A 15,924-nucleotide genomic window follows, 5' to 3' on the forward strand; every position below is an offset into this window, starting at 1 on the left:
AGGGAGAAAGAAAATCAAGAGAGAGTAGTGGTGCCATGTAAACCCAGAAAAGAGAGAGTATCTAGGAGAAGGTAATCAATAGTGTTAAATGGGGCAAAGTAGTCAAAAAGAATGAGGACTGAGAAAAGACAACCAGATTTGGTAATTAAAAGATCACTGACAACCTTGGAGAAAATAATTTCAGCTGGGTAATGGGTAAGAGCCAAATAAGACAGAAGTAGAGGTAATGAGTACAGACAGTTTCAAAGAGGTTAGAAAAGAAAGTCTGAAAGACAGTGATAGCTTAAGGAGTTGAGAGAGTGTAAGGATAAAATTTGGGAATATCTGAAGGCAGTTGAGAAAGAATCAATAGACAGATGGTTGAAAATTAAGAGTGGAGGGAGGATGTGGGGAAAATGACTTCAGAGGAAATCAAGCGAAGAAGACAGGATGGTTTTAGATAAATCGCCCAGGTGTATGAGCAGAAGTTTATCAGAATTCCTCACCCTGAGGAATCACCACATGTTTGGATTGTCCCCTAATTCCTTCCCCAAAGTGTCGCCACTTTGTAATATGTCCCAAATACAAAGAAAAATTACTAAGAAACATACTCAATACACAATGATTAAAAAAAAAATCTAAGTAGATAGGAAAAATTAAAAAATTAACAGGTTTAGCAACTAATTTTAATGTAAAATTGGTTCTAGTAAAAAACTGTAATTGATAAAACATACTATAAAATTAATGTTTGTTATAATATTTAAAATTAAATTTAATTGGACTTAAGAGCACAAATTTTATTGGTTTTCAATAATTATTTTTGGTGCTATATAAAAACCAGAGGGGCAGGATAGTGCAGAGACTAGAGAGTCAGTATCAAGAGTCAGAAGTGAATGAAAATGAATGAAAAAGCAATCATTAAATACTATGTGCAAAGCACTGTGCTAAGCACTGGGAATATAAATTGAAAAACATGCCTCTAATATATTCAAGCTGTGACAGTGGGCAAATGGTTTAACCTTTTCAATATGCCCTATGGCAATGCTCTAAGAGAGAGCACTTTGCAAAAATAAATGAAGTACAAAGGCAGATGGAAGTTTCTTCTTTAGCCACTCCCCTATATCAACAAAATAACAAGTCTAGTCCAACAAATAAAAATGCTAGTGCTTGGAGCCTACAAGTTTACTAAGAAGACAAGGTAACAATCACATAATAGCTAAATAGTTAAAAAATAGTCTGTTAAAAGTTCTGCAGATGAATTCTGATAAAGATATATTGAATATTAAGTGATTTCATCAGTACAAATATTCAAAAACTGTTGTTAAAAGTAAAAGATAAAGTCCTATGTAAAAAATCCTAAGTTGTATCATAATTCTTATTTAAAATAGTACTATTTGAAATATGAATATTCATAACCAAACATACGATGTCCTATAGATATCTCAAACTCAAAAAAGAACTAATGATCTTTCCCCATAAACCTCTATCCTCTACTGACCTTCCCTATTTTTGCTGAAGGCACCACCAGACTTCCAGTCATTCAGGTTCGTAATCTTGCCATCACTCCTAACTCCTCATGTTTCTTCACCCCACAGAACGAATCAGTTATAAAAGCTCCTGATTTCTAGCTGTATGACTGCTACATCTATCCTTTCCTCTCTACTGACAAGGTCACAACTCTTAACTTTCAAGCCTTCAATTATCTCTAGCCCAAACAATTCAATGGCCTTTTCATTCAGCTCTATACCTCAAGTCTATACCCACTCAAAAGACCCTCCACATAGCTGCTAAAGTGATTTTCAAATGCTGGACTGCCCAGGCCATTCTCCTTCTCAAACTCCAAGGATTCCCTGTTGCCTTTAAGATCAAATCTGAATTATGGTTTGGCTTTTAAAGACCTTCACAACCTGGTCCCAATCTGCCTTTCCAGCTTTCCTACACTCATCGGTCAAGTTGGACTGGCCTTTTTTGCTATTATTCCTCACATGTTCTACCCTGTCTCCCATCATTGTGCCTTTGCTCAGTGGCTTTTCTCTATGCCTAGAATGCAGTCCCAACTAATCTCTGCCTTTCAAAGCCCTTGTTTCCTTCAAAACTAAGATCAAGTACCACTTCCATATGAAGCTCTGATCTCCTGCAGATGCTATTGCCACCCTTGTTATACCGACTATTTTTATGTACCTGTTGTCTACTCCTATAGAATGCAAGCTTCTTGAGGGCAGGGTCAATTTCACTTCTGTGTTTGTGTCCCCTCTGCCCTGGCACAGTATCTGGCACACAATAAGCATTTAATAAATGCTTGTTTGTGCACATACAAATATCCCTCTGTTTATACACATAGACAAACATTTCTAAACATAATACTTCTGACTATATAGTAAATGAACCAAAATAATTGCACAGCTACTATGGAGTTTTGATAAAATGTTTAAAATGGGGGTGGGGAGTTTTATATTCAATTTTGATCCTAATGGATAAGGATTTGATTATTAAAACTCAGAGTAAATGAGCTTTGTCTTGCTTTCACATTTTTACTGACACTTTCACCTACACATAATTAGTTGGTGACAAAAAAATCATTTTCCATTCTCTAACCCAGTAGGAGTAATAAAAGAACTTTTAAATGAAAACAATTCTGAAGACAAAAACCTATATGTTTATAAAGAAAGGGTAAAGTTCTATTATTCTTTTATATCATCTGGAGAGCTGAGGCAATCTATTCTCCTCATGAACTGGGCAACCAAAGGAGACTGTAAAAGAGGGAGAGGAAAAGGGACAGACCATAGGCCAGTGGATCAAGACCTTCACTATTTTAATTAAATGTAATTCCATTCCATCTAAACATTTAAAAAACAACTACACTATGTGAAGGGAACCATACTAGGCAAAAAACAACAAATACTACTACTACAACAACTACTACCACTAACATAATATTTTAAGGTCTGTAAAGGTCTTCACATTATTATATGTTTATATTAGTATTATCTCATTTGTTCCTCAAAACAAACCTGTAAATAGTTGTTATTGTTATCTCCATTTACAAGAGGAAACTGAAGGTGGAAGAGTGTAAGTGAATTGACCAGTGTCACAGTCTTTTCTGAGGCAGCATTTGAACTTCATTCTTCTTGACTTCCTAGTCTAGCACCTTATCCACCAAAACTCACACACACAGTTAACCTCAGACACAGTCTCTGAATTCAAGAATCTAACAATGCAGAAAGGATCACATTTATTCGGTTTGCCCCTAGAACACAAACCTAGGAACAATGTTAAGAGTTGGAAAGGGGTAAACTTGAGATTGATTTTAGGGGAAATTCTCTGACAATTAGCTATCCAAAACCAAAATGGGTTGCTGGAGGAGGTAACAGGCTCCCCACCTCAATGTATGTCAATCAATCAGGCACTACATAACCACTTAACTTGAAGTGAGTATACATTTTTGATATAATTTAGACTAGCTAGCCACTCAGGTCCTTTCCCACTCTGAAATTTTGTTATGTGAAACATATATGCAAAATAACTACAACAAAAATTAGGGAAGTGTACAAAACAGAGATTCATACAAAGTGCTAAAAGAAATTTGAGGAGAAACAACTCACATTTCAAGATAGAAAACTTCAGCACAGCTTCACAGAGAAAAATGAGACCTAGGTTGTGCCTTAAAGGAAAGTGAAAATTTCAAAAAGCAGGAATGAGGAGGTGTCCTTTCCAAGTAAGGGGAGAATATGAGCAAAAGCACCAAGATATCATATGGCAAGAGAACAGAGGAAAATTAAGTTTGGCTAGAACATAGAGGCACAAATGGCAAGAGTATGAAAACATGCTTGATAGGGATGCTACAGACAAATCATTGAGGGTTCTGAATGTAAGACAATGGAATTTGGAATCTTCTCAGTAGGCAAAAGGGAGGCATGAAAGGTATAGCAGGGAGTGATGTGATTAATCACAACATTAGCACGTTTATGAAGAGTGAGTGACACAGATAGACAGAGGACCCACCAATGGAAACTGTGAAGTTCGGAGGATGGGGAAGCTTTGAGGGGTAATAAGATGAATTTAATTTACTTTTGGACATAGTGAAACTCGTGTATCAAAGGGATGTATAGGCTGACTGTAGTGTGTGCGCTATGTGTGTGTGTGTGTGTATCTCCCAGGAGAATGGAAGATTGGGGGGTGGGGGGAAGGACAAGACTTAGAACTTGAGAGCTAACTTTTAGTACGTGAAAAGTTGTCATGTAGAAGAGGGATCAATCAGCCATCTGCTTAGCTTTAGAAGGCAGAACTAGGAGCAATAGGTAAAAGTTGCAGAGGAGTCAATTTAACCAATTTAGTTAGCAAAAACTTCCTAACACTTGGCACTATCCAAAAGTGGAATGTAAACCTCAGGACATCTTCAACCTAGGGCTGAATGACTACATCTGAGCCATATTGTAAAAGTATACTTTAGAGGAGATATATTTGATAATACAAATTCAACTGATTGTCCCTATTATTTTGGTGCTACACAAAATCAGTCAAATGTTACAGTGGCTGACCTCTGGAGTCCTTGCAGTACTATGACTGCTTTGTGATCCCACGGAAATGGGTAACTCGATGTTGATGGAGGTTACAATTCATAAACTTTCTATTACTGTGTGATTTTTGTCCATAGAGCCTTTCTTGAGGGGGATCTACCAACGAGCTCAAAATCTTCTTTAATGATTTTGGGGATAGCAATATAAGATGCAAAGTATCTATTGTCCTTTGTTCTTGCAACTTGACTAGCCTATGTCCTTTTCTGGTTACATATTTTTTATGCCATCTCCTGTGCATTAGTCATAACTGGTAATAGGCTACCAGCTATTTATACCCACTACAGATTTCTATTTACTGCCCTTTGGGTCATCTGCAATTATCAAAATGTTCAGAGATACTGAAATTTCATTACTTGTGGCTATATAACAACAGCAGGAAGAATACAAGGGTCCAAAAGATGCCCAGGTGCCAGAGTGGCTTAGGGTCACTAAAAAGCCTTGTGTTTTTAGACCCTGAACACTTCAAATGCAAATCAGTCCTGCCTCCTCTTCCTACCAACAAATTGAATCAAATGGCTAACTGTAAATCACTATAAAAATGTTAAGTATGGCTATAGCGATTTTTTTTATTCTTACAATTTTGTCTGATTCTTATAGACTGGCAAAAACTAAGAGATGCTATATGTCTCAAAGTCCAGCAGCTTAGAGGTCAATTTGTAACAAAAATGGGGAAAAAAGCATTTAAAGGAAAAATAATGAATTGGTAACATTTCAAAATAAAGATAATTTCATCAGCAAATCAAGTTATAACACACTTGCATTTTAAAATTTATTTTCAATTAAATTTAATTTTTTATACTATAAAGAAAAATAAATACACTTAAAAAAAGAAAACTTACTTTGAAATGGGATTTACGCTGGCCTCAACAATCGTCAGAACCTTACAGTTCTTTATATTTTCTGGAAACTCCTGAATTCCTAGAAAATGAACAAAAACAACAAAAAAAACAACAACAACAACAAAACAAAACCAAAAACTAAATTTACATGGAAAATCATACCCCTCACCCCAATTATTCCATTGCTAGGAATATACTCTGAAAGTGTTATTAAGAACAAAACATTATCTGTACAAATATTTTCATTAATATTTTCAACATTATATATATATTCTTCAAGTAAGCAACCTAATGCCCAATAAAGAAGGATGAGTTAAATAAATTTTGGTAATGTAATGAAACCAAGAGGCATAGAAAATACAAGGAAATCAGGGGAAATTAAATATTAAATAATGCAAAAGGAAAAAAGAAGATAAAAAGCAAGGAATAATGGATAGAAAACTAGCTTTAGAACCAGGAATAACTAGAGTCAAGCCTCATTGTTGACACATACTTATTGTGTGATCCTGGGCAAGTCACCTAACTCCTCTAGGTCAGGAGTACCTAACTCACAGGCCCATCGAAACTCTTGGGTAGGGCCAGCTACGTGGCGCAGCAGATAGAGCACCAGCCCTGGATTCAAGAGGACCTGAGTTCAAATCCGGCCTCAGACCAAACACTTGATACTTAATAGCTGTGTGACCCTGGACAAGTCACTTAACCCCATTGCCTAGCCAAAAAGAAAGAAAAAAAAAGAAAACTCTTGGGTACAGTGGAACTAGATTAAAATGTAATTGAGAAATGTTTAACAAACTAAATAAAAACATAACATGACACAGATAATATTAATTTGGGTTTTTTTTTAAAAGTCAATACGCAGCCCACAGGGATCCATTTCTATTCAACACCATTGGTTTAGGGGACTTTCTAAGACTCTAAGGTGCAGAAGAGCTATAGACCTGCTTTGGTAGAAAAAATTATTTTAGAAGGAGTTCACTATACCAACAAAATCACAGGCCCAGTACTTAGGAACAGTATTAGGGACACTTAAAAGTAAACATCACAGCTAATACGTATATGGCATTTGAAGGTTTACACTGTACTTTATTTACATGTATTATCTGATTTAATCCTCGAAGTAACTTTGTAAGGTAGTAGTTTCTAGCATTTTGGGCATGGAGAAAAGCCATTGAGTAAAGACACAATGATGGGAGATAGGGTAGAACATGTGAGGAATAATAGTAAAAAAAAAAAAAAAAAAAAAAAAAAAAAAAAGGCCAGTCTGACTTGACCAATGAGTGTAGGAAAGCTGGAAAGGCAGATTAGGACCAGGTTGTGAAGGTCTTTAAAAGCCAAACCATAATTCAGATTTGATCTTAAAGGTAACAGGGAACCCTTGGAATCTGAGAAGGAGAGTGGCCAGGGCAGTCCAACATTTGAAAATCACTTTAGCAGCTGTGTGGAGGATCATTTGAGTGGATATAGATTTGAGGCATAGAGGTAAATTAAGACGCCAATGAAAATGTCCCCAGAGAAGCCACCTTCTGACAGAAATGTGACAGACTTCAACTACAGAAAAAATATATATTTTGTAGGTATGATAAAAATATATTTATAAATTATTTATATGATAAACCTATTTCTAGATACCACCACTACGTGGATTGACTTTGTTTCACTATGCTCACTTGTAAGCATTTACTTTTCCTTATCTGTACTTTTAATTGGGGGTGAAGACTGAAGAAGAAAAGTGAAACAGCAAAAGTGATTAAAAACAGAAAGCCTTTAAAATATTTTTTAAAATATAGGAAGACAATAGAAGGAAGTTGAGAAGGAGGCACAAACACAAGCCAAATTTAAAAGTAATGTGTGGAATTATTATATACTTCTCTAAAAAATGCAAGAAGTATGAAATACTGAGATATAGAGTTACATGTAGAATCCTATTTTTGCATCCTGCAGTGAATGTGGAATTTTTTTTTAATTTAAGCTTAGAATTTAAAATATATATTCATATAAATTTTATATATTATATACTTATATTATATACATACATACACACACACACACATAAAAATAAAAGGAGGGCCAAAGATGTGTATCTATGTGGAAGGTATCTATTCTACAGTAGTAAGACTTTCCCTATGTGAACTCGAAGGAAACAAAACTACAACGGTAAGGATGGTTTACTGGGGAAGAAGTGTTTGGGTAATATGTTCTTACTCTATGATCACTCTTATTCTTAGAAGCTTACATTTATATAACATTTTGCAGTTTAAGATACTATCTCAGGTTGAGGCAGGCTGCACAAGTATTGTCATTCAAAATTTAAAGATAAGGGTAAAGAAGTGAGACTATTGCTTGCATTAAGCTAAACAGTTAGTCAAATGAAAGAGCAAAGACCCAAAATTAGGTCTCCTGATACAAAGTCCAGTTATCTTAAAGGATAGTCCTAACATTCTACTCTAAACACATGTGTGTGTGTGTACACACAAAAAGGTCTGTCAGTCTAAAAATGGAATATAAGAATTTATCGCTAAAATGGGAGGTTGACTGTATTTCTAAGGCCCATTTCAAGCTGAAGAACTCACAATCTTAAATGGGATGGCTGATATACTTCTTACCGACTTAAAAGATAATGGCTCTTATATGCATAATGAAGAACTATTTAAAAAGTTTAAAAGAAAATTCGTAAGAAAAGTTGTCATTCTCCAACAGACAAATGAGCATAGAATATGAACAGGTAGTTCTCAAAGGAAGAAATTCAAATAATCAATAACCATAGAAATGATCTAAACAATTAATAATTAGAGAAATACAAATTAAAACAACTCTGAGGTTCCTCCTCACTCACCAGATTGACAAAGATGACAAGAAAGGAAAAACACCAATTTCTGGAGGGGGCCTTGGAAAGACAGGAACACAACTGCATTACAAGAGGACCATGAACTAGTCTAGCTTGTTAGAAAGTAATTTGGAACTATGGCACACAAGTCACTAAAGCGTGCAGACAAAACAGCATATTATACCTATCCCCTCAAAGAGATCGAAGAAAGACTAAAAGGACACATAGATATAAAAACATTTGTAACCACTCTTTTTGTAGTTGCAGAGAAAATGGAAATTAAAGTGTGATGGTCAACTTGGAAACAAACAAATTATGGTCTCTGAATGTAATAGAATATTATGTGATTATAAGAAATGATGAAAGGAAAGTTTCAAAGAAAGCTAGGAAGACTTATATGAACTGATGAAAAGTAAAATGAGCGGAACCAAAAGAATACTTTCTGCAGTATCGACGAGTCTGTTGAGAAAAAAAAACTAAGAAGAATTTAAGAACTCTATAATCAATGCAAAGACTGACTATTATTCCAGAGGAATGATGAAGAAACATAATGATAAAATGCTTCACCATTATCCCCCTGCCCAACCCTCTGACTGAGGGTGATGTACTTATAGGACAAAATAAGACATACATTTTCAGAATGGCCAAAACATGGATTATTATTATTTAGTACAATGTTATTGGGTTTTTTTAAGCCTATAGGTGTCATTCTTTTTCTAGTATATTTTTCCCTTTTTTTAAAGGGTAACTTATTAGGTTTCTTATGTATCCTTGGCTGCTCTGTTTTCTAGGGTATTTGCAAAGCAATGAATCTGCTCAAATACGATGTTTGAGGGATAGGAATGCTACAAATATCTCTCTTTAGATGAATTGTTCATTGACAATTAGGCTCAGGATTGCAGGGAATATATCTCAGCTCCTTTGTTATTATTATATTAACATTATTCTATTCCCTTCTATGATTTCTGGTGGTGCAAAGTACCACCAGATGTTTGAAATTCCTTTAATTTATATTTTAAGTCCTTTCTCCTGATCACTTAGGGATTTGTTGTTTGTCAATAGAATTGTTAAATTTAACTATTACGGAAGGAGGAGCCAAGATGGTGAAGAAAAGGCAGTGACTTGCCTGAGCTCTCCCCAAACCCCCTTCGAACACCTTTAAATACTGCCTAAAACAATTCCTAAAGGGGCAGAACCCAAAAAAAGACAGGGTGAAATAATTTTCTAGCCAAAAACAATGTGGAAGATTGGCAGGATAAGTCTGTTGCACCTGGCTGACAGTGGAGCACAATCCAGCTCAGGCCACACCAGCATAGCACAGACTGGGTCTCAGCAAACCAGGAACAAGACATGGGAGTGACTGAATCTGCAACAGCTGCTTCTGGAGCTCTCAACCCACAGATGGTAAGAGGACAAGATTACAGGGTCCTCTTTGCTGGCTCTGGGAGCAAGATTCTGTTGCTTTGGAGGCAATCAGTAGATTCTTTCTATTTCACCTGAGTTTTTTATAATACACCACACTATGGTTTTGCACATTCTGACACCTTTTCTTTCTTAGAGTTACTATGAGTACAATTATCCCATTCAATTACAAAATATTCTTGTTCAGTATAACAAGCATTTTCTTTTAAGTATTCTTTCTCTTTGTCTATTTTGTTAAAGAATCTTTAAAAAGAAATTAATACAATTGTTGGTAATATGGTACCCTGCAGCACATCACATCCACATGTGATGACAGACAAGGGCATAATAATGTGTTAAAACCTTTGACTAGCTTGCAATTGAATTTTGACTCACATTAAATGTGACCTGGTATCATTTTATAATTTGCACTAGCTGAAATTTTACATTATTTGATTTCACATTAACTATGACGTAACTGGAGTTCTAGAAATCCCAGCAATAATAAGATAAGAGAAAGAAATTAAAGGTGAAAAGAAAGGCAAAGGAATAAACTATCTCTATTTACTGTTAGAATGATGGTTTACTTAGAAAATCCTAGAGAATCAGCAAAGATATCAGTTGAAACAAGTAAAAGATTCAGCAAAGTTAGAGGCTACAAAAGAAAGCCTCAAATATCAACAGCATTTCTACATAATAATAACAAAATTCAAGAGGCAATAAGATATAGGGAAACATCATTAAAATAATAACTATAAAATGCATAAAACTAGGGATTGGGTTTTTTTTATTTTAAATTTTACTTTCAGTTCTGAATTCTCTCCTTATACTCCACCCCCACCTTGAGAAAGCAAGAAAAATGAAACTCGTTATAAATACATGTGATCATACAAAACAAACTCCTGGGTTAGCCAGAGAGGGGGAGGAAAGCAGAGTGGAGAGGAGTGGAAGAAAGAGAGGAGGGAAGAAAAGAGGGAGAGAAGGGAAGACAGAGAAGACAGAAAGGGAGGAGAGGGGAGAGAAAGTAGAGAGGAAGGGAATGTGAGAGGGGAAAAAAGGAGGGAGAGAAGGAAAAAGTGGGGAGGGGAAATAGAGAGAAAGGAGATCAGAGGACAGGGAAAGAGAAAGGGAAATGGTGGAGGGAAGGAAGAGAGGGAAAGAGAAAAAGGAAGAGGAAGGGGAAAAGAAGGGAAGAAAGAGGGCAGAGGGAAGGGAGAAGAGACTACACTCTGGATATATAAACTCTCTACATAGAGGTTGTATAGCATGTTTCATCATGAATTCTTTGGAATTATGGTTTGATTATTGTTTTAATCAGAATTTCTAAGTCTTTAAAAGCTGATTATCTATAATGTTATATCAATCAATTTATCAAAAGAATACTTTATAGAATTGGATTAGATAAATTTATTTCTATGAAATTCATGTGTAGAAACAAAAGATCTAGAATATCAATGCAAATAATGAAAAACATTATGAATGAAGGAGAATGGACTCTTCAAAACCTCAAACTATATTATAAAATAGTAGTCACCAAAACTATTTGGTATTGGTTAAAAAATAATGTAAACAAATGGAACAAAGTATAAAATAGATAATCAAAAACAATGAATCAATAACATATAATTTAACAGAAAATATAAATTACTTAAAAATTTCCAATTTGCTGGGTCAGAGTGTAGGTACAGTTTTATAGCCCTTTGGGCATAGTTCTAAATTGCTCTCCAGAATGGTTAGATCAGTTCACAACTCCACCAACAATTCATTTTGGAACTATGCCCAAAGGGCTATAAAAACTGTACACATTCTTTGACCCAGCAATACCACTTCTAGGTCTGTATCCCAAACAGATCATAAAAATGGGAAAAGGACCCACATGTACAAAAATATTTATAGCAGCTCTTCCCGTGGGGGCAAAGAATTGGAAATTGAAGGGATGCCCATCAACTGGGGAATGGCTGAACAAGTTGTGGTTTATCAATGTGATAGAATACTATTGTTCCATAAGAAATGATGAGCAGGCAGACTTCAGAAAAACCTGGAAAGACTTACGTGAACGGATACTGAGTGAAGTGAGGAGAACCAGGAGAACATTGTACACAGTTAACAGTAACATTGTGCAGTAACTAACTTTGATAGATTTAGCTCTTCTCACCAATGCAAGGATCTAAGACATCTCCAAAAGACTCATGATAGAAATAGCTATTCACATCCAGAATAAAAAACTATGCAGCCTGAATGCAGATCAAAGCATACTATTTGCTCTTTTTGTTGTTGGTGTTTCTTCTTTCTCGTGGTTCCTCCCCATTGGTTCTAATTCTTCTTTACAACATGATTAATGTCAAAATTTTTAATATGAATGTATATGTATATTAGATTGCATGCTGTCTTAAGGAGGGGGGAAAAGAGGGAGGAGGAGAAAATTTAGAACTCAAAATTTTATGGAAATGAATGCTGAAAACTAAAATTAATTAATTAAATAATTTCATAGTTGGTAAAAATTGCAGGGAAAACAGTAAAGCTGTTTGAAAGTTTCTGGTTTAGACAACAACAGCTTATGCACATTCCACAATATATTCAAAACAGATGCACGACCTTAATATTAAATCACACTATAAAAAATACTAGAAGAGAAACAAAGCATACGCTTTTCATAGTTAGGGGTAGAACATACAGTCTTAACTAAACAAGGGATGGAGGCAATTATGAAAGATAAAATACAGAATTTGATTACATGAAACTTAAAAGCTTCTGCACAAACAAAATTAGTGCATCTAGGATAAGAGAAGCAGTCATATGGGGGAAAAAATCTTCACATAAAATTTCCCTGAAAAGGATTTGGTATCTAAATATACACAACTAACACATATACAGGGTGTTTCAAAGGTCTTCAGGACTTTTTACTTCATACCCTAAAAATTGGCAAAGAGGACAACAGATAGTTCATCTTGGAGGGGTTATGGGAAGACACTTGTGATTGCTGATGGAGCTGAGAATCGGCATAATCCATTTGGAAAGCAATTTGGAATTATGCATATAAATCAACTAAAATGTACATAACCAATGACCCAGACAGTCCACTACTCAAGTCAGTAATAAGAAGAAAGTCCCAATATACACCAAAATATTTACAGCAATACTTCTTTTTTGTAGTAGCAAAGAACTAGAGAATTGCTAAATGAACTGTGGTATGTGAAAGCAATTGGAATATTGCTATTTATAACTGATGAATACAGAAGTATGAAAAGATTTATATGATCTGACAAAGTAAAATAAGCAAAGGAAATAAAACACATATAAGTGGAATGTAACTGTGTAAGTGGAAAGAACAACCAAAAAAAAAACAAGCAAAAGTAAGTGTTACAAAATTACAAAGAACAAGCCTGGCCCCAACAAAGAAATGAGAAGACACTCTCATCTGTTCTTTGTAGACACAGATGTGACATATTGCATATTTTAAGGCTCTTGCAATATATTGATTAGTTTTGCTGTTCTCTCTTTTCATTTAAAAAATAGTATTTATTATATAAAGTGACTCTCTGGGAGGGGGAAAAGGGCAGTGGGAGAAATTCTGGTGATATAAAAAACAAAATATATAAATAAAAATTAATTTTAAAAATAATTTGCAATTCTTTAAGGATTGTTTCTTAGTATCTTTTGACCACTTATCTAAAAGGGAACAGCTCATGATCTTATATACTTTATTCATTCTCTATATTATTTAGGATATCAGACCTGTATCATGGATTTTAAAACTTTTTTTTTCCCAACTGAGATTTTTTTTCATTGTCATCTGAATTTTGTTTTTGCAAAAAAAAAAAAAAAAGAAAAAGAAAAAGAAAAAAGTAGTTTTGGTTTTTCCTTTTTTTAAAAAAAAATTTCATGGAATAAAGCTTTTCTCTTAGCTTTTGTGACCTCTCTCCCCTCTACGGTCAAGAACTGTCCTGCTAGCCACTAACTGAGAAAGCTACATCTATCTCTTTTGTTCCAAAATTTTTTTTTTAATGAAGTGACATTTTTACATTTAGGATTGTATCTTATAATCTTATTGGAGCATACGGTATAACATGCTTGTCTAAACCTACTTTTTTTTTTTAAACCAAACTTTTCACGTTTCCAAAATTTATTTATTAAAAAAAAAGTTAATGATGCCTTTTGTCTTTATATCAGTCATTTCAATTACTCCTTACTTAGAGACTGAGCCCTCCTTTGTGATAAAGAAAAACAACTAAGCAAAAGTATGTGACAGAATAACTTAATCTGATAATGTATACAACATACTGCACTTCATTCTTTGTATTTATAACCCCAGTGCCTAGCACATGGTAGACACTTAATAAATACTGATTGATTGCTATTGTCTTCTACAAAATATTCTGATTGTGAAGATGGAGATAAGCTTCATCATCTGTCCCAGTTTTCCATTTAGATGAGTTTGGCTTCTTTTAAAAAAGTTTTGCATTTAGATTTTTTGAGTCATTTTGCATATTAATCTCTTGCTTTTTGTTCATTTTATTCTGTCCCAGCTCATAAAAAGCTTCCTATGTTTCTTTAAATTCCTAATATTTATCAATTTGAACAATTACATTTATATTCCACTACATTTTTGTAACACAGATTTTTCATCCATTTCCCAAACAATAGGCAAAACTTTGTTTCTAGTTTTTTTTGCTACTACAGAGAGTATTGCTATGAATATTTTTGTGTGTGTGTATATATATGTATATATATATAGGACTTTATTTCTATCTTTGTCTTCCTAAGGGAATATGACCCATTAAATTTTTAAACAAATTTACCTGAAACCAAATAGTAAATTTTTTAAAAAATGTAATGAGCTTAAAATCCCAGATATATGCAATCTTTCTCTGAAGAGGCCAAAACAAACAAACGACAACAATAACAACAACAAAAACCCAACTTTAGTTGTCATAATATTGAAAAATAATTATATCTAGACAAATATTAGGCTATTTAAAAATATGTTAGACTATATTTACTTCTCTTTTAGATATGAAAGAGATATGAGACACATGGTCACATTGATGACCAAGAATGGCAGGACCATGCCTTATGTTAAGGGTTAGCCTGATGTGGACAGGAATTCATTAGAGGTGTGAAGTCAGAGCAGCAATGTGGTTATCTGGGACCAATGAAAGTGTTACAGGCTGCATCAGAGGAAATGGAAAGGAAAAAAAAAAGGTTCTCAAATAAGTAAGGAAAAACAATACATTCAAAGAGCAAAGCCTCAAACCACAAGTTTCACACTAAATTAAAAGAACTCCCATTTAGTGATTTTACTTGTAATTATAGTCACAAATACGAAAACTTAGCTACTGGGAATCAAGAATTACATGATCTACCTTTACGCACTCTAAATTTCAAGAGAAGATATGAGAGGACTTCTTCTTGTCAATGACTTCTGCTTCCTATTCTGTGTTTTCTTATTCAAGCTAGAGCCAAAGAGAGAAGTCGGAGCAAGAAAACCTATGGACACAGAACCTATTACCTCTTAGTAAATTAACAGAGTGCTCACATCAATAGGAAATAGGAGTACGGACACAGGGAAAATAGAAATTTTGTTACACAGAGAGAGATAGGTGAATAATGCTATAGACTTTAATCATCAGTGTTAAAAAAGTCTTTATAAAAACCTTTTTATAAAATAAAAAGTCAATTCTCTTACACATCTTTTTCACTTAACCTGAAAAAATCTCAACTACTAAGATTTATGTAATTTTGAAGCAAAGTTTCTTGGAAGCTACATATTACTCTATTTGCTTTTCAATTCAATCTCTATTAAAAAAACCAACACTATTACATTTCACCAGCACCTACCTATTATAACTGATAAGAATTAGATGATATTTATCATTAAAACATTTTCATGTATCAATTTAAAGCAGCCATTTAAAATGTATTATTTTACTATGTCATTCAATAATATTTTATCCATTTGAGGGAAAGATTATAGCCTAGAAAAAAATATTGCACAATTTGTTGAGGTTTTGATTAATTCATTTTTGCCCATACCTTTTCAAATGTAATTTGATTTCCAAGTAGTTCTTTTTTTATTTATACATAGCTGTAAAGTATAATCTACTCATATCTCTATTGAGCTTTACAAATGCCATGGGTTAACCAGTTAATTTATTGTATAACCCAAAGAGGCAAGAAGCAACATAGTATGGCGAACACCTAGCCTCATAGTGAGGAAGTTCTGAGATTAAGTCTGACCTCTGACACATATTCACTGTGTGAACCTGAGAATGTTATACACAGTAACATCAATATTGTATGATGA

At 34.1% G+C, this 15,924-nt stretch overlaps 1 protein-coding gene across 5 annotated transcripts in view; it reads right to left on the reverse strand.

The window, feature by feature from the left end:
* The window catches only part of ERBIN (erbb2 interacting protein), a 189,278-nt gene that overhangs the window by 83,588 nt on the left and 89,766 nt on the right, over positions 1 to 15,924 (reverse strand). For all 5 annotated transcript variants that reach the window (XM_027863532.1, XM_027863529.1, XM_027863531.1 and 2 more), the window contains exon 6: positions 5,396 to 5,474. In XM_027863532.1, the coding sequence (XP_027719333.1) occupies positions 5,396 to 5,474 (79 nt within the window). The remainder of the gene's footprint in view (positions 1 to 5,395; positions 5,475 to 15,924) is intronic.

The sequence above is a fragment of the Vombatus ursinus genome, unplaced genomic scaffold (assembly GCF_900497805.2).
Source record: "Vombatus ursinus unplaced genomic scaffold, bare-nosed wombat genome assembly UNPS02014772.1, whole genome shotgun sequence".
NCBI classification, from domain to species: Eukaryota; Metazoa; Chordata; class Mammalia; order Diprotodontia; family Vombatidae; genus Vombatus; species Vombatus ursinus.